At 46.0% G+C, this 22,953-nt stretch overlaps 3 protein-coding genes across 4 annotated transcripts; 2 read left to right on the top strand and 1 right to left on the bottom strand.

The window, feature by feature from the left end:
* The first annotated feature begins 199 nt into the window (after positions 1-199).
* Positions 200-1,621, top strand: TAF10 (TATA-box binding protein associated factor 10). The gene is made up of 5 exons (XM_028517129.2): positions 200-448; positions 587-741; positions 963-1,027; positions 1,123-1,237; positions 1,451-1,621. The coding sequence occupies exons 1-5, from the start codon at positions 223-225 to the stop codon at positions 1,538-1,540; spliced, it is 651 nt and encodes a 216-aa protein (XP_028372930.1). The 5' UTR covers positions 200-222; the 3' UTR covers positions 1,541-1,621.
* ILK (integrin linked kinase) lies at positions 1,590-8,382 on the bottom strand. 2 transcript variants are annotated; one of them, XM_028517111.2, is made up of 13 exons: positions 8,212-8,382; positions 7,660-7,794; positions 4,252-4,417; positions 3,979-4,074; positions 3,681-3,777; positions 3,498-3,581; positions 3,310-3,395; positions 3,048-3,157; positions 2,811-2,938; positions 2,603-2,724; positions 2,406-2,505; positions 2,172-2,302; positions 1,590-1,996 (listed from the first exon to the last, which is right to left on the bottom strand). In XM_028517111.2, exons 2-13 carry the CDS (start codon positions 7,746-7,748, stop codon positions 1,847-1,849), a joined length of 1,359 nt encoding a protein of 452 aa, XP_028372912.1. In that variant the 5' UTR covers positions 7,749-7,794; positions 8,212-8,382; the 3' UTR covers positions 1,590-1,846. The 2 variants fall into 2 exon arrangements, with proteins under 2 accessions (XP_028372912.1, XP_035886085.1); XM_036030192.1 differs by lacking the exon at positions 8,212-8,382 and having other exon boundaries at positions 4,252-4,446; positions 7,660-7,790.
* Positions 8,383-8,399: 17 nt separating this feature from the next.
* Positions 8,400-16,387, top strand: RRP8 (ribosomal RNA processing 8). Its single transcript, XM_028517107.2, has 7 exons — positions 8,400-8,599; positions 9,808-10,177; positions 10,388-10,841; positions 10,932-11,061; positions 11,217-11,323; positions 11,404-11,500; positions 11,727-16,387. The coding sequence occupies exons 1-7, from the start codon at positions 8,501-8,503 to the stop codon at positions 11,844-11,846; spliced, it is 1,377 nt and encodes a 458-aa protein (XP_028372908.1). The 5' UTR covers positions 8,400-8,500; the 3' UTR covers positions 11,847-16,387.
* Positions 16,388-22,953: the final 6,566 nt, after the last annotated feature.

The following is a 22,953-nucleotide window of genomic DNA, read 5'->3' as shown; positions in this document are numbered from 1 at the left end:
CGAACGTCCTTGGCTGACGTGGTTCTCTGAGATTTGGTCTCCGCCCTTCAGTCTGGGTCGCCTAGCTCGGTATTCCCGCACCTGGAGGTGGGAAGCCCCAGGCAGAGAACGGTCGCTGCGAGAAAGGTTAGGGAAGCGCGAAGCGTGTGACGTCAACCCGGTGTATGCGTAACGTGAACGGAAGCGGAAGCGGCTCTGTTCGCTGCCTCTCCCACCGGCCTGATGAGCTGCAGCGGCTCCGGCGCGGACCCCGAGGCGGCGCCGGCCTGCGCCGCCTCGGCCCCGGGCCCGGCCCCAGCGGTCTCGGCCCCCGCGGCGCTGCCTGCCAGCACCGCTGCAGAGAGCAAGGCCAGCCCCGCGGGAACAGCAGGAGGGTCTGGAGCCGCGGCAGGGGGCACGGGACCCGTGGCCGCGCGGGCCGGGGAGCCAGCCGAGCGGCGCGGGGCGGGTGAGGTCCGGGACGGGTGAGGGCGAGGGCAGCGCCCTGGGCTGTGCCCATTGGTGGGGAAAGGCAGAGGGTATAAAGCACAGCAAGCTGCGGCCCTGCGCCTTCCTCCTGTGTCTCAGTTTTCTGGTTCTCCTCCAGCTCCGGTGTCGGCAGGCGGCGCGGCACCCCCCGAGGGGGCCATGTCTAACGGGGTGTATGTGTTGCCGAGTGCGGCCAACGGAGACGTGAAGCCGGTAGTGTCCAGCACGCCTCTGGTGGACTTCCTGATGCAGCTGGAGGATTATACGCCTACGGTGGGCTTCCTGCCTGAACACGGATATTGGCCTGTCCCGCAAGCTTTCTGCCACCCAGCGTCCTTTTCTTGTATTTGTTTCCCTACTATCTCTGGTGATGTATCCCCTCTACCCAAACTTGTTAACTTCCTGATAGACAGACTTGTTCGCGTGCCCCCACCCTCTCAGTCTCAGCCCAGCGGTGCATAAAGCAGACCCTGACAGTTCTCTTGATTTCTCAGATTCCAGATGCAGTGACTGGTTACTACCTGAACCGCGCTGGTTTTGAGGCCTCAGATCCTCGCATGTGAGTAAATTCTGAACAGGTTAAATTCTGAACTTTGGGTGTTTGTGTGGAGTTTGCTGTCCATCTCTTTATACCAGTTTTGTTTTTTTCTCTAGAATTCGGCTCATCTCCCTAGCTGCCCAGAAATTCATCTCAGATATTGCCAACGATGCACTACAGCACTGCAAAATGAAGGGCACAGCCTCTGGCAGCTCCCGAAACAAGAGCAAGGTGTGAGGGGAGGCTCATTGAATCAGTAATTACCTCCCACAGCAGTGGAGGCTTAAGTATTCTGAAACCCCTTTGGGGAAACTAAGCCCTAGGGGAGGTAACAAAAAAAAAACAACAACAAACAAACAAAGAAAAAACCCTATTCAGGGTCACCCACCTAAGATTGAAATCAGGATTCCTGTGTTGAGCTGGTACTCTTCCCTTTTCCCTCAGGACCGGAAGTACACTCTAACCATGGAGGACTTGACCCCTGCCCTCAGCGAGTATGGCATCAATGTGAAGAAGCCGCACTATTTCACCTGAGCCACCCAACCTATATGTACTTTTCTGTTCCCTTGTGCCCACACCGGCCTGTTTTCATAATAAACTTTATTGTGACAGGCAGGGTTGATCCCTCCCATGCTGGGAGACACTGTGTGGCAAGTGACAAAGCTCTGGGCCCAGCCTCTTTTGGGGCCACAGTGGTAGGGATGAGGGCAGGGAGTGGGCCCCATGGCTGGGGTAGTACCATGACTGGAGGCAGGGGGGCAACCAGAGGCCTTCTGCTTTGGGGAGGTGCACTCCCCTCTGTCCCCACACCTCTGGAGTTTAAGCAAGAGCGTTCCAGCTCTACTTGTCCTGCATCTTCTCCAGGATAGGCACAATCATGTCAAACTTGGGTCGCTTAGCAGGATCTTCATTCATGCAGATCTTCATAAGCTTACACACATGGGGGGAAATGCCTGGTGGGATGGTAGGCCGAAGGCCTTCTAGTGCCACCTGTAAATACATGGGAAAACAAAGTGGGTCTCAGAACTTGAGTCTTATGTAAGGAGAGGCCCCTAGTCCTCAGGATGGGATTACTATATATTTGAACAAAATGTGGGGAAAGTCCAACCCCTCTACAATTACTGTCTCTACCACCGCCATTTCCCCAAGACAAGTGTGCTCTCACCTTCATTCCAATCTCCATGTTGGACAGATCAGCAAAGGGTACTTCCCGTGTCACCAGCTCCCACAGAAGCACTGCAAAACTCCACATGTCTGCTGAGCGTCTGTTTGTGTCTTCGGGCTTCTTCTGCAGAGCTGGAGGGATAGGGCTTATCTGTTCCAGCATCCTGTCCTGTCCCTGCCTCCTTCCACTGCTACTGTGCTGGCCCTCCTCCACCTCCTACATGCCCTCACTCACCTTCAGGGGCCACCCAGGCAGGTGCATACATGCGCCCAGGGCATTGAAAGGAGAATTTGACGTCAGCCATGCTGATTCGGGCAGTCATGTCCTCATCAATCTGAGGAGAAGGCAGATATGTAGAAGGAGGTAAGTCCTATTCTAGATAGGGAATGGTCTTCTGAGGGACTGAGCCCAGAGTGAAGTTGCGACCTCACCATTACACTACGGCTATTTAGTGCATGTCGTGGGATGAGGGGCTCTAGTGTATGTAGGAAGGCCATGCCCCTTGCCATATCCAGTGCAAACTTCACAGCCTGGCTCTGGTCCACGACAAAATCTAGGAGAGGAGTCAAGAGTCAAATAGTTTGGAGAGGCTCACACACCCGCTCCCTGCTTAAGTGAGACCTGGTATCCCCTACTCACTGGTGCCTTCATGTAGTACATTGTACAGGGATCCATATGGCATCCAGTGTGTGATGAGGGTCGGGTGAGGAGCAGGTGGAGACTGACAGAAACCTAGCACTGGGAGCACATTTGGATGCGAGAAAATCCTGGGAGAGGAAGAGAGTGTCGGCTGAGACCAAGCGTAAAACATCTCCTTCTTGGGTGCTAGTCAGGTTTCCTTGGAAGCAGCAGCTTCCAGTTTAGGCCTTGCCCCACCTGAGTCGGGGACACTCCTCATTGAAGTCCCTGCTCTTCCTTGTACTCCAGTCTCGAACCTTCAGCACCTTTACCACGATGTCATTGCCCTGCCAGCGGCCCTTCCACAGCTGAAGAACAGGTAAGGATTAGGAGGCTTTAACTAAGGCTATCACTTTCATGCTCACTAACTGGAAAAGAACTTAAAAGTGGTGCAAAAAGTGGAGCAGAGCATATAATCTGGGGGGTTTGGGAAGGGAGGAGCACAAAAGGCTGGGGTCACCTCTCCAGAGTGATTCTCATTGAGCTTCGCCAGGAAGTTGAGCTGTTTGAAGTCAATGCCGGAGTGTTTGTTGAGAGTCCCATTTCCTGAGAGAGTGAGCAGGTCAGATACCCAGCTTCCCCCTAACCCAGCCCAAAGAGCCCTGGGATTATTCCCTATAACCACCCCTCCCCTCACAACTGACTCACTGGGCCGAGTGCGGGTGGTCCCTTTCCAGAATGTGTCCTTGTATGGTATACGATTGAGATTCTGGCCCATCTTCTCTGCCCGCTCTGAGGAAGAAAGACAAACAATCTTGGCGTCAGCTATGGTACAGGAGGAGACAGGCAGGGACAGGACAAGAGAACACAGCTAAGGGGCAGAGGACGGACCTCGGAGCAGCTCTCTCAGAGGTGCTTTGGCTTTGTCCACAGGCATTTCTCCATACTTATTGCAGATGCTGACGAGGGCCCCATTAGCCACCAGGTCCTGGAATAAAAAGGTGATTGTGATGAGGGCCCCACTACCTCCCTCAAGAGTCACAACCAACTATGAAGGCAGATACAATACAAACCCTGTGTCATATACTTGGTACTGCTCACAGGATTGGTTCAAGATTCCAGACTTGATTTTACTGAGGCTCAGACTTTACTTCCCACCCACCCCAGGGCTTGGGGCCTAAGTACATACCTCTGCCACCTGATCTTGACCCCAAAAACAGGCATAGTGCAGGGGCACATTCCCATGTTCATTCACTGCATTGATGTCAGCTTTGTACTGCAGCAGCTGATCCCCACAGCCAGGTAGAAGAGACAGAAGGCACAGTCAGTCCCAAAGGAGAGATGGGTGTTGAGGCATATGAGGAGGGAAATGAGTACACATGCTTTCCCCAGTATGTTACAGTGTCTGAGACTGACTTCTAGGCATGTACATGAATGTAGGGCATGCAAGGATCATATATACCTTCTGTACAATATCACGGTGTCCATGGCTGGCTGCCAGGTGCAGGGGGGTGTCATCCCCACGGTTCATCACATTGATCCGTGCCCCCCGCATGATCAGCATCTCAACTATAGCAGAGCGGCCCTCTCGGCAGGCCCAGTGCAATGGGGAGAAGCCATGATCGTCCCTTTGAAGGAAGGGGCAATGGTCATTTATTTGGAGGTGGAATGGGAGCAAGGGCCTCAGTACAGGAAAAACTGATAGTCCCTCTACTTACTCACCCTGGGGAACCTTACCTCTCCAGGACTTTAATTCTTATTCTTGCCAGCAACTCCCAAAGCTGTCCTATTCAGACCTTCCCCAAGCTTCAGTTCCAGCCCTCAACAATTCCGTGATTCTTGGTTTTCAACACTATCTACCACCAGCCTTTCTTCCCTGACATGCCCTATCTCATTAAATGGTAGCATTCTTCATCTGGTGTCCTCTGCATCCCTCTTGCAACATCTGTTGGTCCTTTCTGTTTTCCACTGCATCTTGTACATCCCCCTACTATAATACTTAAGACACTGGATTGTAAAACTTCATTAATGGGCTGTCTTGTCAGACTGTAAGCTTCTTGAGAGAATGGACTGACCACAGGCGTTTGGTGCATGTTGAGGGGCGTGGTCTTGGAGAAGGAAGGCCACAACTTGGGGGAGAGGGAGCAGACTTACTGATTGGGTCTGGTACTGAAAATAAAATCTAAAAATGTAATGGAATTAAAATGACATTTTGGAAGGGATTGTAATGAAAAACAAATGCTTTTGATAAGTCATTACTGATGAGGCAGAGAACAAACCCACATATGAAACAGGATTCCTCTATGCAATCCAGGGCATGGAAAATGGGAAAATAAGAATGGCTTCTATAGAAATGAAACTGTACCTGACTTTTTTTTTTTTTTTTTTTGCCCTCAAGGACATGTATTTTGTAAAGTAAAGGAAGTGTACCAAAAAGCCCCAAACAATTGGGTGGGAGCTGGGCCTGCCTGACAGCCTGGGGCCATAAAAGGAAATTCCCTCCAGTCCAGGAGGCAGACCCAAGGGGCGGAGCAAGGGGCGGTCTGTGGTTTGGGCAGGCTGCCTCCGGATGCCTTAGTGCTGTGGTCACTTCCCGTGTGGGAGTTCGAGATGGGGCCTGGAGCTGATCAGGGGTCTGGCCACTGCTGGCCACCCAGATAACCCAACAGCTAATGGGAGGGGGGTCGTGGCCCTTAACTTAAATGATTTCCTTCCACTGCTGCTTTCAATTGCTCACAGAGATAGCCAAAAGCTTTCCTGAGACGTAGGGATCCTCCCCCTCCCCAAAGCAATTACCACCCCCTGCTTATCAGTCAGTTTTACCTCCCAACTCATTAACTTGTGCCTTGGCTTAACAGTCTCCCCCCCAACCTATGGCCCCAGAGCAGGCCAGAGCCCGAGGGCAAAAAGTATGGGTAGGATTCTGCCCACTGGCGGCTGCATGTCACCTCAGGGCCTAGACTTTAATCCCAAAGAGGCCAGCAGGGAATTCATTCCCACCTCATATCCATCATATGGCCAGCTTGGTCCCCCAAAACCTACCCCCTCAAACCAGTGATGCCTTCCAGTTTCACTAGTGTCACCCCTTCACCTTTTGGCAGCAGAGTCTAGATATGACACCCACTGGACAACTTTGCCTAAGCCTTTATAACACCACCAACAAAAGAGTAATGGTGCCCACTATTAAAGCACCCTTTAAGGAATTATATGTATAATGGAACAAGTGACTGTGAATTATGGAGAAGGACTACAGAGCCTAATGGGAACCACTGAGCCTAATAGCCTGAATGAAGATCACAGGCGATTCTTACCTCTCAAACCTAAAAACTAAACTCTGCCAACCTTAAAAAATAAATTTTAAAATAAAGAAAAATTAAAATTCATCCTGAGCCAACATCACTGTTGTTTTTCTTGCCTTCCAGGCTCAGCCAACCTCATTTAACCTGGCACAAGGCCCCTGCCTTGAGGTCAGGCATTAAGTCTGATTCTCCATCTCTAGCTCCCAGCCTTCATTTTAATAAAGTTCTTTAAATGAAGGAACCTAGTGTACTCTGGATTCTTTGCTTCTTTTCCTCTCACAGAGATCATCAAATATATCATTAACTAATAGTAAATTCAATGTTTACCTTAAAGTGTTCTAGTTCTTTGATCTCTCAGGAGCCTATACTACTGTTGACCACACCCCCTTCATTGCACCATTCACTTCTCTAAGGTTTACCAACATTCTCCTGTTTCTCCCTCAACCTCCAGTTGTTCCATTTAAGTCTTACAGGTTTCTCCTCTTCTCTCCTTCACACCCTTATCTTCAGGTATCATCTATATGCTAATATCTCCAAAATCTCTGTCTCCACATCAGACCTCCCTCCTGAAATCTAAATCTGCATGACCAACAACCTACTAAGCATTTCTACTTCACTGTCCTGTCACTTTAACATGTCTAGAGTGGAGCTCATCATCCTTCAGTCTTGCCCATCTCAATAAAAGGAACCACCATCTACCCAAGTACCCAAGCCAAAACCCTGGTCATTATTTTTGACCTTCCTCACTTCCCACACCAAGTCTCACCATTTTTTTTTTAAATAATTACCGTTTCCAATGATAGTTCAATATTTTGTATTAGTTTCAGCTGTACAGCATAGTGGTTGGACAATCATATATTTTACAAAGTGTTTCTCCTGACATTTTCACCAATCCATCATAAAGATTTCAGGAATCTGATCTTTCTTTTTCACCCACCCAAATTCTAGTCCAAGACACCACCACTCCTGGGATGAACTAGGCAATTGCCTCTCTTCACAATGCACTTCAAAAGGCATCCAAGAGGACACTTTGCAAGTGGGCAATCTCATGTCACTACATGGCTTTAATCCTGCTTCTTAGAATAAAACCTTAATATAGCCTAAATATCCTTGCATGATCTGGCTGACCCTTGCAGACGTTTCCAGTGTCCTGTCATTCTCCACTTGTACCAAATGCTTCAGGCCACAGAAGCCCAAAGAGGAGTTCTATCCTCCAGCCATATGAAACTATGGACAATTTCCAGGCACTCTGCTCTGTCTTGCCTCCTTACCCATGCAGTTCACTGAGGCCAGAAAGCTCTCTGCAGCCTCTGCCAGTAACACTCTTATTTAGCAGTCAAGATTCAGCTCAAACAAGCTTCCTCTGTGGTGACCCTGTGCTGCTACCACCACCACCACCACCACCACCAGCAACACACACACACACACACACACACACACACACACACACGGGCTGGGCACTCATCACACTGGATAGGAAAGTCAGCTGCTCCACCAGACGTGAGCACCTCACATCACGGAGAGGAGAATGTCTTTGCTCTTCCTCTCACCCACCCCCCACCTCAGCTCACCCCTGGTTGAGGTCATTCTCCGTGTTGTCCAGCCATAGGCGAACGGCAACAGCGTTGCCCTCCCGGCACTGAGTGAAAATGTCGTCCATAGCAGTGTCCCGGCCCTGAGTCCCCTGGATTGGGGAAGTCTGGGGACTGTGGAGAGATCCAGGGAACGGGAGTGAGACCCAAACTTTGTCCCCTGAAGCAGAGAAGTGTTTGTGTTAGGATGGGAGTCTGGGTGCTGCGTCCCCAGTTAGTGGAGATCCGGGAAGGAGTTCAGGGCAACGGGATGATCCCAAACTGTGTGAGCGAAAGACAAGTCCAGGCGAGGTAGGGGGTGATGAGGAGGTAGTATCCAGTGAAGGGATGTCAGCGAGCAAGCACTAGAACCCCCGCTAGCAGAGCTGGGGGAGGGAGGAAGTTCAGGTTCTCTATTCTCTGGGGAAGGAGATCAGAAGTCTTTCTCGGGGGTGGCCATCGTTCCCATCTCGGAACTTAGGCTGAGTAAGGGGTGACGGACTAGCAGGGCTCGCGACTTGGGGGAGGGGGCACAGGTTTCCACGCACTCACCGGGACTCGGGATGTAGGTGCCTTCTCGGGGGAACTCCCGTCCGGCCGCGCCCGCCGCTTGGCCCCACCCCTGGCCCTCTGGGGCCCCGCGGGCCTCCCTTCCTCCGTCTTCCTTGCCTTTCTAGCCCACCCAATCTGTAAACTCGATGGTTTTCGGCACTGCGCAGGCCGCTCTATCCAGCCTGGTTTCCGGTTCTGTTCCGGAGGCTCTCTCTGCTCGGATTTCTGGAGACGCCCTCTGCACGTGGCGAGTTGCGGCAACTCCGCGACCTCACCCCTCACCGTCCGCATGTTCGAGGAGCCGGACTGGGCCGAGGAGGCCCCAATAGCTGCGTGCCTCCAGCCTGTAGCGTCACGGTTTCGGCCAGCGGCAGCCTCGCAAATCAAGGTGAGTGGTCCCTTATGGCACTGGGAGCTGTTTCAGGCCGTGGAGCGGGTCCTGGTGGATCGCAGCGCTGGGAGCCGTACGTGCACTCCGTGTGTGTGTGTGTGTGTGTGTGTGTGTGTCTGTCTGTCTGTGTGTGTGTGTGTGTGTGCGCGCGCGCGCGCGCGCGTTGCGGCTGACTGAGAACGAAAATCTAAGAACTTTCGAAAGAAAATGACATTGGAACTGAGAATCGGTAAGTAGAAGTTAGTGGGGCGAAGAGAGTCTCTTGTTGGACAAGAAAAGCACATGAATAAACGTCCTGGGTCGAAAGAGCACGGATGTCCTGTTGGGGTTACACACAAAATAACCCTTGTCATTGGAGCATAGAGAGGTCTGAAGTTGGAGAGGTAAATTAGTGGTTTTCCATATTTTAAGGAAAGACAGAAACCAGTGAAGTGTTTTTAGCAGAGGAAGGATTCCTTCAGAATTTCAGTGCGGAGATTGGATTTCAGAGAGCAAAAGAGAGTAACAATAAAGGGTGTAAGTACTACCATTTCAGAAGGTGGTGTGTAGAGAGTACTAAGAACCTCTCAGTTAAATAGGTGCTCTGGGACTGCCCAGTACCACTTCAACCGGAAGGCCTCCTTTAAGCCTATGCTGATGTGAGGGCTGCTGTAGTTCCTCAGGCTCTTCCTATCCTCTGTGAGCTTCCAACATGGAATATGTCTGCTTTATGCCTCCTCTTCATTCCCTTAACCCATTGCTATAATCCAGGCCACTGGCCCGTTTGTTTGCAGCTTGTCCCTTCCAGTTTGTTCTCTACACTGCAGCTTGAGTCATTTGAAATACGCATCATCCTGTCATTCTTGATTTCAGAAACTGCCCTACTTTTTATCAGCTGGAGGCAAAAGCCTGAGATGAAGGGTTGGAACTTCTGGTCTCTGGCCTTGGTTCTGTTGCGCATGGTCTTACCACATTCTTCTGGGGAACCCTAATACCTCTTCTGAACATTGAAGAGAGTGGGTTGGATGGCTGGTTTCTCTGCCTTCCAGCCTCCCAAAGGTTGGGAAGTTGTTCAGGGTCTGGCATGCTTCATGACAAGCTAATTACCTGGGAATAATATGGATACCTCTGCCAGTGTCTGAATCAGGTCCCCATCTCTCCCTTCTTATTCCCTGGGTCCCATTCATTCTTCTCGCCCCTGCTTTCATCCCTTGTTTTCCCACCAGGGCTCCAAGCACCGCCAGCTCTTGGCCACACTACGGGTCCTGGAGGCAGCATCTCTTTCCCACCAACCTCCTAACCTGCCTGGCAGTGACTCTGAGGAGGAGGAGGAGGTGGTAGAAAGGAAGAAGAAACGCCCCAAAAAGGCTTCATTTGCCAGTGTCTTTACTGAAATAGAGGAGAAAAGGAAGAAGCAGCATCAAAAACAGCGCCTACCTGACAGTGACTCTGAGGAAAAGGAAGTAGAAAAGAAGAAGTGTCATAAAGGGGCTCTTTGTGGCAGTGACTCTGCTGCAGAAGAGAAAAGAAAGGGGAGATGCCAGAAACAGGCCCCTTCAAACCCAGCCCAGCACCTGGACAGTGTTGACCAAACAGGTATTAGTGGATGTGTGTAAATATGTGGGAGAGGGGGGGTCATCTCTTCTTACATATGACAGGTTACTTGCCACCATTAGGTTTGGGATTACGCAATTAGAAGTACTTTCATCCACACCACAGTCTCTGTTTTGTCCAGGATGAATTTACCAAGACTCTGAATTCAGTGGGTCTTGCCTCATATATGCCTTCTCATCCCCTTCCCTACAGGTCTCCAAGCTTGGGAGAGTAGTGCTACAGATGACCCACCCAAGCCAAGCTCTGAGACCACTTCTCCCCAACCCCACCAGACCTTGAGTCGCAAGCAGTGGCGGAACCGGCAGAAGAACAAACGTAGACACAAGAACAAGTTTCGGCCACCTCAGCCACCAGACTCAGCTGTAGCCACAGCCCCCACAGAGGAGACAGAGGTGCCTCCTGCTCCCATTCAAGATAGCCAAGAGACTCGGGCAGGAGCTTTGCGAGCCCGCATGGCACAGCGGCTGGATGGTGCTCGATTTCGTTATCTCAATGAACAGCTGTACTCAGGGCCCAGCAGTGCCGCACAACGCCTCTTCCAGGAAGACCCTGAGGCCTTTCTCCTTTACCACCGTGGCTTCCAGAGCCAAGTCAAGAAGTGGCCACTACAGCCAGTGGACCGCATTGCCAGGGATCTTCGCCAGCGGTGAATGGGGGTTGGGCACTGTGGAAAGCAGTGTTGGTCAGTCAGGGGCTCAGACTAGAGCAGTGAGTGATTCCTCCCTTCCACTCCCAGGCCTGCATCCCTGGTGGTAGCTGACTTTGGCTGTGGGGACTGCCGCCTGGCTTCAAGTATCCGGAACACTGTGCACTGCTTTGACTTGGCTTCTCTGGACCCCAAGGTCACGGTGTGTGACATGGCCCAGGTAAACCCCTTTATCTTATGTGTCTGGCCTGTGCGGTAGGTACAGCCTGCATGTGCTAATCTCTTAACACTCTGTTCTTTCTTCCCCCACATCTTCATCCTGTTGTTTCTCCTTCCCATATTGTGTGCCTCATACAACAACCTCACTACCCACAGGTGCCTCTGGAGGATGAGTCTGTAGATGTGGCTGTGTTCTGTCTTTCACTGATGGGAACCAACATCAGGGACTTCCTAGAGGAGGCAAATCGAGTGCTGAAGACAGGGTAAGAGCCTGCAGGACACAGATCCATGTATATGTGCCCATACGTATCTGTACTTACACAGAACTTCCCATTTTTCTCAGTGGTCTCCTAAAAGTGGCTGAAGTTAGCAGCCGCTTTGAAGATGTCCGGACCTTTCTGGGAGCTGTGACCAAACTGGGCTTCAAGGTCATCTCCAAGGTGAGGGCCCCACAAAATTTTGTCCCTATTTTTGTTCCATTTGTGGCCCTTTCCAGGATAATGGTGATCAGGAAGGAGGCCTTAGGCACAGACATTTGTTTCTTGAAGGCACAACCCATGGGAAAGAAAGCCCTGGGAAGCTTTTAGAGCACGGGTGGGACATAGATTGAAGTGTTTTGAAGAGTGGGTTGAAGATGTGCGGCTCACTGGGTCTTTTTTGCCCTAGGACCTGACCAACAGCCACTTCTTCTTGTTTGATTTTGAAAAGACTGGGCCCCCTCGGGTAGGGCCTAAGGCTCAACTCTCAGGCCTGAAGCTTCAGCCATGTCTCTATAAGCGCAGGTGATCTCTGGACAACTTGAAAGGGGAGTCAAGTCTTGAACTCCAGGTTCAAAACTGTGAAGACCATAACCAGCCAGGCTGTGCCCCAGGACCTGATGCCACCCTTGCTCTGTCCCAAGAACAAAGTGTGATGAAACCCCTGGCTCAGCCCTTCTCTCATGAAGGATTCTTGGTTGCAAGAAGCATAAAATTACTCAGGCTGGCTAAAGAATAAGGAGTTTCTTGTGAGAACACAGGGCTGTCTGGGAATTACGGATCCCCTAGGTATGGAAACTAGATGGTTTGGAATTTAAGGCATCTCTGGGTTTGATTCCTTGTTCCATCTCAGGAGCTACATGGGCTTTTTGTCCTGGCATCTCTATTCTCTTCTCTTCTGACCTGTTTGCAGACCAGCTCCCCCTGCTTACTCATATCTATACTCCTTCAGCTTTGGTCTGCTCAGGTCTTCAAGGCCTCAGACAGGCAGGCATTGCTTCTTGGCTCTGGGACAACTGGTGGCCCACTAACACTCTGGCTCAACACATCAATCGGGGCTTCTGGGTCAGGACTGTGTTTGTTTCTGTATTAAGCACTTCTTTCCCCTCCGTCCTCATCTCCATCTTTAAAGTCACATGGCCCAGACAACTTCCAGAAGTTATTGTCCTGTGTAGCCTTGGTCTGTGTCTGACTGAGAGCACAGATTTTGGAATGAGGTGAGCCTGGGTTCAAATCCTGGCCTGCCACTTACTGCTGAAGTCATTTAATCTTTGAACGTCACATTCCTCATTTGGAAAATGGTAGGATTCCTATCTCGTGGGATTGTATGGGCCAACTGAGGAAATCGATAGCCAGGGCCAGGTACCATGGAGGTGCTCAATAAACAGTTGCTATGGCTGTTATGTCTTGTAAGCCTTATTCTCTGAGGACCTTCTCAAGGCTGGGTTGGATGTTGAAGGATAAAGAAGAGATTTGTTGATTGAGGAAGACTCAGCTTAATATAGGCCTTTTGATCAGCCTCATTTAATAGGACATTTAGAGATTCTTGATAGAGTCTAAGCTGTCTTTGGACAGGGTTGGTGAGGAAATTGGGTCTGTTCATACATAACCATCAGTTAATGCTTGGGTTGTTTATTGGCAAAAGGGTCTGTCATTTCTGCCTAGCAGCGGGCCTAGATCAGCATGTTCTAGGAAAGCTGTACACAAGGCTGGTGCTGGGAGAAGATGGACTGTCTTGATAGGTCTTTGGCTGTTCCTAAATGGAATCTGCCATGATCCCAGGCATAAAGATAAAATCTTTTCTACCTATTTCCAAGAAAAGAACTCAGCATGACCACTGCGACACAGGTTTCAGGGTTCTGAGCCAGCTGGATGCCTCTGGAAGAGGGTGGAGGTTCTGAGGCAGGCTGTTGGCCAGAGAGCATGTGTGGAGGCTGCGTAGGGCCTTTGCATGTGTACTCTCTCTCTGCTGAATACTCCACTGACTGGCAATCTTACTCATGATTCCAAACAGCCTAGTTGTTTCCTACTCCATCAGGCCCAAAGCAGAATGACTGTCTTCATCTGCACTCTCAAAGTACTCCCTAAAGTGTGCAGCTTCAGCACTTAAATGCTGCACTGTGATTGCTGTGTGCATTAGGGTGCAGTCTTAAGTCATTTTGATCTTGGTAGTCCCAGAGCTTGTTACTTGAGTTTACTTAAGCAGATGATAAAAGATGACAGTCCAATTTAGTGGGATTGATGGGAGCAGGAGTGTTGCAGGAACCCCAGTTTGGGGCACATGAGAAAGCCACTGTGGACTCATGATAATGAAAGAAGTAGGCATATGGGAGAATCAGTAGATAGGACTGGTAGATAGGATTGGTGAGAGAAAGGAGTCTGAAGTGAGTCTGGTTTCTGGCTTGAGCAACTGGGTGAGCTAGTGGTGCCATTTGGAAATGGTACATAAAAGCCACAGGAGAGGTCTGTCCTAGGGATTTGGGAATCAGCAGCCCAGAGGTGGTAATTAAAATCATAGGAATAGATAAGATATCCGGAGTAAGATAAGAGGGGAAAATGGCTCATAATAGAACTTGGAGGAGCATTTAATTGGATGCATAAGGGAAAATGAGCCAGTAAGGAGACAGGATGAAAAGGTTGGGCCAGAGATGGAGGAGTAAAGCCAGGAAAGTGGATTGTATTTAGGTATGTATGTATGTATGTATGTATTTTTCACCCAATGAGGTGTTTATCAATTTTAGAGAGAAAGAAAAAGGAGAGAAAGAGAAACATTATTGTGAGAGAGAAATGTCAGTCGGTTGCTTCCCGTACCTGCCCCAACTGGGGATCAAGGTCACAACTGGTATGTGCTCTTACTGGGAATTAAACTTACAACCTTTTGGTGTGTGGGACAACACTCTAACCAACTGAGCCACCTGGCCACCGTAGGATAGTGGATTTTTTAATGTGGAAGGAATGGGAGGGTTGTCAGCTGTTAAATGTTGTTGAGAAATCTGTTAAGGTGAGAGAGAAATCTGATTGTGGAGGGATAAAGATTGCTGAATAATATCAACGGCCTTTTTGAATATATATTGGTATTCATGAATTTATAATTATACCAATCAGCCCAGTGGTATGGCTATCTGCCTACTCAGGGATCTATGTGTAGCTCGAGAATCTGAGCACTAAGGAATCATCCAGAGTTGAAACCTTGACTTGCAAAAGAAATGAAAGCAAACAAAGGAGTTTGAAATCATTTATAAGTACTCAAGGTTGTTACACTAGTAGTAATTGAACAGTTGACCTGGGAAGATGGGAGGCTGTGGTCAGAAATTGGAATGCTTGAATTACAAATATTGGAAGCAGAGCAGCTGCAGGTGATTGGCAAAATCTAGAGTACAGCTACAGGGGTGAGTGCCTGAGAGGCATTCAAGGGAGGTTTGCCTAGAGACTGGTTAATGGACTGAGAGCTCAGGTATTGTGTTGTGTAGAGTGTGGGCTATTGTCTTTATGGACTTTCCAGTTGTCCAGGATGGTGGTAGAAATTGGCATGGAACAGGTGCCAACCTCTTGAGGGAGAGTGCAAATCCAGGAGATTTGCAGACAGAGAAGGAGAGACTGATGGCATGAATTTCAAAAGTGCTAAGGGTTCACACAGTCCACTAAAGACTCCCATCTGGGGGATGATGTGAGGCTGGTGAGCGGAGCTGGCTGCCAGGCAGCTAAGATAAAATACCCTGACAGTCCTCTCCACCTTGTCAGGACTCACTGGGGATCACTGGGGAGAGACTATTATTATGGCTGCTCCACAGGGGCAGGAACCTCTTGAAATACATGGGGAGGCAAACCATAATACTCAGAGAATGTGTTGGAGTAGCAGAGCATCTCACTGTAGGACACATCACCTTTTACAGTTCTGTGTCTGTGTTCATTCCCAAATGTTATTTATAGTCCCAGATCTTAACTAATTTTCTGGGGTTTTGTTTTTTTTAACATTCTTAGCAGAATAGCTGGCATCTGCCCTCCTCCTCCTTTTGTCCGCCCCCATCCCCTTTATAGTTTGGATTCTTCCTTGGCCTGTTCTAGTACCAGCCACCTGAGTAAATCTCTCTCTGAGTCTGACTCGACCCCAGGCTCACTCTAACTCAGCCCAGCACCCACTAGTGGCTCCATCAGTCACCCAGATTCTGAGAGCAGCACTCTCCTGAGCTGGATCTGGGTCCTCCCTGTCCCATCATCAGCTTCAGGACAAGATTTTTTTCAAGTCCCTGCTTGGACTTCAGTGTCTAATGTTGACAGTCTAGACTGTAGAAAGAACGATATGTATTTCTTTGAGAAATAACAGCATGCAAACTATTTAAAGAACAATGAGACCAGTTTAAAGAATAAGTTGAAAACAGATTAAAGGAGTGGCAAGAATAATAAGATGCAAATGGGATTGGGAGAGGCTGCCCCACTGTGAAAGGCAGTGGTTCTCAAAGTTTGCAATAGAATTATCTGGAAGGCTTGTTAAAATGCATATTGCTAAACCCTTCTCCAGTTTCTAATTCAGAAGATCAGGATAGGGTTTGAAAAGTTTTTTCTGGTTGCTTTGATTTTTCTCAATGAAGCAGGAAGTGGATTGTGGGTTGAGAGTGAGAACATGGGAAAAGGAGTTGAAGTTTGAAGGAGAGGAGAACATGAATATTGTTTCTAAGAGCAAGAACAAATGAATTAGGGAAGTATAGTGAGTATGATTGCTAGTAATATTAATAGCACACTTAAGGTTTAAGGTCAGAGGATAGGATTGGAGACCAGTGTAAGATTGCTTTCTAGAGAGCTTGTTACTGTGAGACAGAGGACAGCTAGATTATCAGAACCTACTCACTTCTTGAGGGGTGGGCTGGTTTCTGACCTTTTACCTCAAGTCTAATTGGGGACTCCACTAGGACCCTTTGGGACACTTGAAGTATTGAATCCCACAGCCAAGGAATGATAAGCTTGTAGTCTGACTCCTGCTCTGGAAATGTAGAAGGCAAGCAGAAGTTCACTGACTGTTTTGATGGTAGAGTGAGATAAATGCCGCTGCTTATGCATTGGCCTGCTTTTCCATAATTTGCCATGGCACCTTATGTGTGAGTATATCCTACACACCTTGCCAGGAGAGAAAGAAGCATGGGTGGTGGTCTTAGGTCCTGTCCAGCAGAACCATTTGAAGAGGCAAGGAGACCTCAACACAAACTAGGAGTGTGCTGTGTGGACTGAAGACGAAGTTGTAGTAGACTCCCAGATTTTAACAGGGGTGTCCAACCTTTCAGCGTCTCTGTGCCACACTGGAAGAAGTGCTGACTTGGGCCACCCATGAAAAACATTGTGACACGTAATCACAAAAAAATCTCATAATGTTTTAAGTAAATTTATGATGTTGTGCTGGGCTGCGTTCACAGCCATCCTGGGCTGCATGCAGCTTGCGGGCTGCAGGTTGGACACCCCTAATTAGTTTTATCCATCAGGGTCGGGGGGGACAACAGGAATGCCCACTTTAAGGATCTGCCTGGCCCATAGGGTGCAGAACCACCCAGTTAAGCAAGAACTGTTTCATTCCCTGACTTCTCTGCACCTTGGGCCAGAGCAGCCAGCAGCTATTAGGTGGAAGGGAGGTGAGAAGAGCAGAGAGCATACAGATTATTCCTCCCTTCCTCATTGCAGGCTCTTTGACTTAAGTGGAGCAGATCTGGGAGGGAAAAATAATAAAAGCTACAACAGGTGCAAATTATTGTAACATATGATTAAACATTCTAATCACTTGAGAATGTATCCTAAAATGAGCATAAGACTATGAACTAAGAATGAGCTGAAAAGTCACAGGCTTGCTGCCGCTTTTCTCCACAGCAGGGGAAGAGTACCCCCAAATGAAAAAAGTTTGGAGTGGTGGTGGGAGACAAGAATGAAGTTGGATTTGGATAGTAATCTATGCGTCATGCTTGTTAGCATACCCTTTAGAGACTTACTGCTTCTGCTGTTACTGGTGAGCTTTAGCTTTTGTTCCTGTAACACAGTCCTAAAGGAATGCAGTTCCAAAAGAAAAAAACATAATCTTGGCAGAGACACAGCTCAGCTCCAAACACTGAGCCATTTCTGTAATTGCACAGAGCCCTTTGTAGCTTTTTAGAGACCTGTAATTAGAGCTTTTAATCCCCAGGTTGTCCTCCTTCCCAGGTGACTTAGACTGGTCACCTGGTTCTAGGGTATTAGACAACTGCAGTAACTGCCTTATTTGTCTAATCACAACCACTCCTGCCCCACAAAGCAATTCATTTTGCACAGAGCTGACTGATCTTTTTTAAATGTAAATCAGGTTCGTCACTTCTCTGCTTAAAATTCTTCAGTGGATTCTCATTGCTCTGAAAACAAAAGACAACATCTTTCCCAGGCCCTGTGTGATCTAGCCTAGGCCACCCTCTCCAACTGCATCTTAACACACTTCTTCCTCGCAGAACTGCAGCCAGAGGGTTTTTTTCATTTTTCTAGCATTCTAAGCCATTTCTACCTCGGGGTTTTATACATGCTGCTCTATCTTCCTAGAGTACTCTCTCCCTTATGACCTCATTTTTATCTTCTAGATCTTTACATCAACATCACCTTTTTTGTGGAAGAAACTGGCTAGGTACTCACCAAGATGTCCTTTTCTTGGACAATTAAACCCCATTTCCCAATGCCTTATGTCAAGGTGGGGTTGTTCAACTTGTCCTAATCAATGGAAGGGGAGTGAAGTGATATTTCACTATCAGCCCAAGGCAGTTAAAGAGCAGATGAACCTTCTCCTTATTCTCCCATCCCCTCCACCTTCTAGGATGACCTTGAAGCACATGTTTTGAAGGTGATGGAGTAAAAACAGAAGTCTGGATCCCTGAGTCACTGCTTGTGAGGAAAGCTGCTTGACTAAGAACATCCAGATTGAACTTTGAACAAGGAATAAACCTCCATTGCAGTAAGCTAGTGTGTTTGGGGAGATTTAGGGCAGTTAGCATGATATATCTTGGCTAATACATCTCCTCTGGACATCCTATCCATCTTACCTTATTCTTGATCACAAAAGGCTTTTTGTTTCATTGGTGCTTCAATTTAATTATCTTACCAGATGCTGGTCAATACTACCTGTCCCATGAATTTTAATCTTAATAGGGGGGTGGGATGCTCACATCAGGAAGTTTAGATGCTTATTTTACCAGTTATGTTTTGATTATAACAAAAAATCCCACTAATGAATGAAAAAACCTGAGGGTAGGTGGCTATGGGCATTGATTTGGGAAATCAAGGATTTAGCAATTAGGTCTGTCATTCTCTTGGTCTCCTGATTCTCTTGTTCACAAGGTGATGTGTTCTTGGTTAAGCAGGGATGCCCAATGTACTATTTACTATACACCTCTTGAGAGTCTGACTGATTGCCCCAGTCTTTATGCTCTTCACGGGTCCTTCTACATTGTTAATACAGTGGTGTAAATATGTTCCATTGTTCCGTATAACATAGCTGAAACCAATCTAAAATATTAACATTTGAAATATATTTAATTCTCTCCCTCACTGCTCCTCATATCTTAGCAGCCTGTCAGTAACTCATTCAATTCAGTATATGTTTATATAGAACTCTAAAAATCAACAGCAACAAAATAGAAGCCAACAGAAAAAATGGGCAGGAGATTGGAATTGGCACTTTATAAAAGAGGATTTTTAAATAGCCAATAGACACATGGAAAGGTCAGTCCCATTAGTAATCAGAGAAATGCAAAGTAACACCAAATGACACGACATTACACATACACTGGAACTGCAGGGGAAATGCCACCAGATAGCAAAGACGTGGAGTAAAATGAATTCTCGTGTGGATTACATGGAAATTCTCATAATCCCTGGTGGGGGAGAATAGACTGAAAATTTTGGAAACAGACTGGCATTATCAACTAAAGTTAAGGGTATACATACTTTGTAAGCAGACAGTTCTAACCCTGGTTGTATTTCCAACAGAAATGTGTGCACCTGCACAAGAGGCATTTGCAAGATTGTTCACAGCAGCACTATTTGTAGGAACTGCAAACTGATCACTAGGCAGTTCACAGACTATTTGAACCCACCCCTCCCCCAAATGCCCACTATAACACCAACAGATCTTCACAACATAAAATGAAAACTTACACCATATCCATAATAATCAGGTTTCAACCAAAAATATCAAACAGAGGGAATGATAATCCTGTAATGATTATAAAATTATAAACTAATTTTTACTTGGAATAAAAGACAATAATAACTGACTCCAGTGAGCTCAGGTACTGGATCTGGCTGTCAAATATTTTAAAGTAGCTGTTTCTGATGTGTTCAAATAATGAGAGGGAAATAGAAGAAATTCAAGGAAAATATGGCTCAAGGAATATACAGAGGAGGAACTTTGCCAGAGACATAGAAGCTATAAAAAGGAATCAAGTGAAAATTCTAGAACTAAGAAAAGTTCAATGTAAATTACTCAACTTGAACAACAAAAAATAGACTAAGAGAAATGGACAGGGCCTCATGAACCTGTGGCACTATAACAAAGGACCTAATGTATCATCAGAATCCCAGAAGATGAGAAAGGATGGAGCTGAGAAAGCACCTGATGAAAAACTAGCTGAAACATTTCTAAACTGGGTAAGAGACAAAAACCTATGGATTCAAGAAGCAGAGTGAACAACCCCTAAACCACATAATCATGAAGAGGTCCATATCAAAACATCATTATGAAAACTGAAGAAGAGTACCGAAAGCTAAAGAAAAGTGCTGTACCTAAAGGGGGAAATTTGGAAGACAGCAGAATTCTTTTCATCAGAAACCATGGAAGCTATAGAAAAATGGCTCAATATTTTTCAGGTTTTCAAATAAAACAACCCAGAATCACACCCAGTGAAAACATCCAGAAGGAATAAAGGAGGGAATGTGGACACTCTCAGTTGAAGGAAAAGAAAAATTGTCACCAACTGACCTACCCTAAAAAGGGGGGGGCTAGAAGAATTTGTCTAAACAAAGGAAATAGTGAAATCTGAGACTATCGAAAAGTGTGAAAGAGCACAGTAAACACAAATATGTACAAATACAACAAATAGCTTTCCTGAATTGTGCTTGATGGTTGAAGCAAAAAATCATAACACTGCTGTGGTTCTAAATGTATTTAAAAGAACTATTTAAGACAATTACATTATAAATATAGAAGGATAAAGGGGATGTAAGTTTTCCTGACTTCATTTGAACTGGTAACACACCTGTAGACAATGTTAAGATTATAAATAGAAAATTATACTGCAACAACAATTAAAATTTTTAAAATAAAATAAAAAAGATTATAAGTAGACATGTAGAGCAATCACTAAAAAGCTGTACAAAGATATAAGCTCAAAAACACTGTAGTTAACTCAAAATTATAAAAAGTATTCAATTAATCCATAGGAAGGCAGAAAAAAGAAAATGACAGAGCAAACAAAAAAATGGCTGACTTATTCCCTAACTTAACAATTACAGTGCATGTTAATGATCTGAATACATCAATTAGGCAACAGAATTGGGCAGAATAATAAAAAGCAACCTAACTAAATATTGTCTACGGGAAACTCATTTTAAATATAACGGTATAGGCAAATTGAAAGTAAGAGGGTGAAAAAGATACATAATGCAAACATTACTCAAAGGAAAACAAGAGTGCTTATATTAAATCAGATAAAGTTGACTTCAGAGGGAAAGATTTTGTCAGAAGGACATTATATAATGATATACAGGTCAATGCAGCATGAAGGAATAATGCTAGAGCAGGGTGCAAAACACATGAAAACTGATATAACTAAAAGGAGAAAGACAAATCCACAATTGCAGTTGGAGACTTCAACACCCCTCTCAATAATTGGTAAAACAACTAGACAGAAAATCAGCATTTATATGTAAAAGAATTATTAGAAATAGTTCTAAAGTTAGGAATTAGTCACAGGAAAATCTTCAAACACTAAGAAGCTAAATAATATACTTCCAAATAATGCATGTGTCAAAGACAATTTACAAGGGAAATTAAACAATACATTGAATAATTAAAATGAAAGCACAACATCAAATTTTGTGATGTAGCTAAAGCAATGCTGACAGGTGTATTTATTGCTCTAAATGCATACATTGAGAAGAGAAAGTCGCGAATCAATAATCAAAGTTCTCACCTCAATCATCTGGAAAAAAATGGAGTAAGATGAATCCAAAGCAAGTAGGAAGAAGGTAATTAGTAAAGAGCAGAAGTCCATGAAATTGAAAACAAAAACAATAGAACAAGCCAGTGAAATAAAGAACTGTTTCTTTGAAAAGATGAATAAAATTACAAACCTCTTGAAGGACTAACAGAAAAGACAAATTATCAGTATCAGAAATGAAACAACCATCACTACAAATGGGGCAGATATAAATATATAAAGATAATAAAAGAATACTGCAAACAACTCTACACATATATTTGACAACTTAGTTGAGCTGGAACATTTCCTTAAAAATAAAACCACACAAAGTATTACAACTCATTTAATATGAAATAAATAATTTAAATAGCCCTGTAACTATTAAGGAAATTAAACTTGTTTTAAAAATTCCAAGAAAAAAAAGAACTAACAAGCAAAATAGAGACAGACTCATAGATAGCAGGCTTACAGCTGTCAGAAGAGGGGTTGTGGGGGGACTGGGTGGGGAGTGTGGAGGGACGGAACAAAAAAAATTACTTGAGCAATAACATTTCAATAATAACAAGTTAAAAAAAAGAATGAAGCAGAATGAGGACAGGGACTTGCTCCACCTTGCTGCTATAACTCCCCTGACTAGAACAGTACTTGACATACCATATTTTTCAGACTATAAGATGCACCCCTCAAATTTGGGATGAGAAGGGGGGTGCGTCTTGTAGTCTGAATGTAGCTTACCTGGCTCACTGTGGGGGGTGGCAGTGGAGTGGGATCTCAGGTTATTAAATATTTTACTGCATCTTTTGCCTCAATTTTTTTCCCTGTTCTCCTCCTCTAAAACCTAGGTGCTTCTTATGGTCTGGTGTGTCTTATAGTCCTAAAATATGGTGGTAAATGCTCAATAAATATCAAATGGGAAAAAAAAGGGACCTTAACCTAGTCTCACACCTTATACAAAAATTAACACAAAATGGATCATGAACTTTGATGCAAAATAATAAAACTATAAAACCTATAGAAAAGAAACAAGAAAATCTTTGGAATCTTGGGTTAGGCAGAAAAGGTTAAACTTGCCATTGAAAGCATAATCTATAAAAGGAAACATGGATAAACTACACTTCATTGAAATGAAAAACCTTTGCTCTATGAAAGACCCTGTTAAGAGGAAGCTATAGACTGGGAGAAAATATTTGCCAACTACATAGCTGACAAAGGACTAGTATCTCAAGAGTAAAAAACCTAATAACCTTGTATCTACTAAAGAAATTGAATTTGTAATGTAAAACCTCCACAAAAACAAAACAAGACACTCCAGGCCCAGATGGCCCTACTGGCAAATTCTGCCAACCATTGATGGAAGAAAGAATATCCTACAATCCTACACAGACTCTTCGAGGAAGTAGAATAGGCCTGAACACTTCCCAACTCATTTTGTTTGTGACT

The sequence above is a fragment of the Phyllostomus discolor genome, chromosome 6, assembly GCF_004126475.2.
Source record: "Phyllostomus discolor isolate MPI-MPIP mPhyDis1 chromosome 6, mPhyDis1.pri.v3, whole genome shotgun sequence".
In the NCBI taxonomy this organism is placed as follows: domain Eukaryota; kingdom Metazoa; phylum Chordata; class Mammalia; order Chiroptera; family Phyllostomidae; genus Phyllostomus; species Phyllostomus discolor.
The sequence above is the reverse complement of the archived record's forward strand: the minus strand, read 5'-3'. Positions and strand labels throughout refer to the sequence as shown.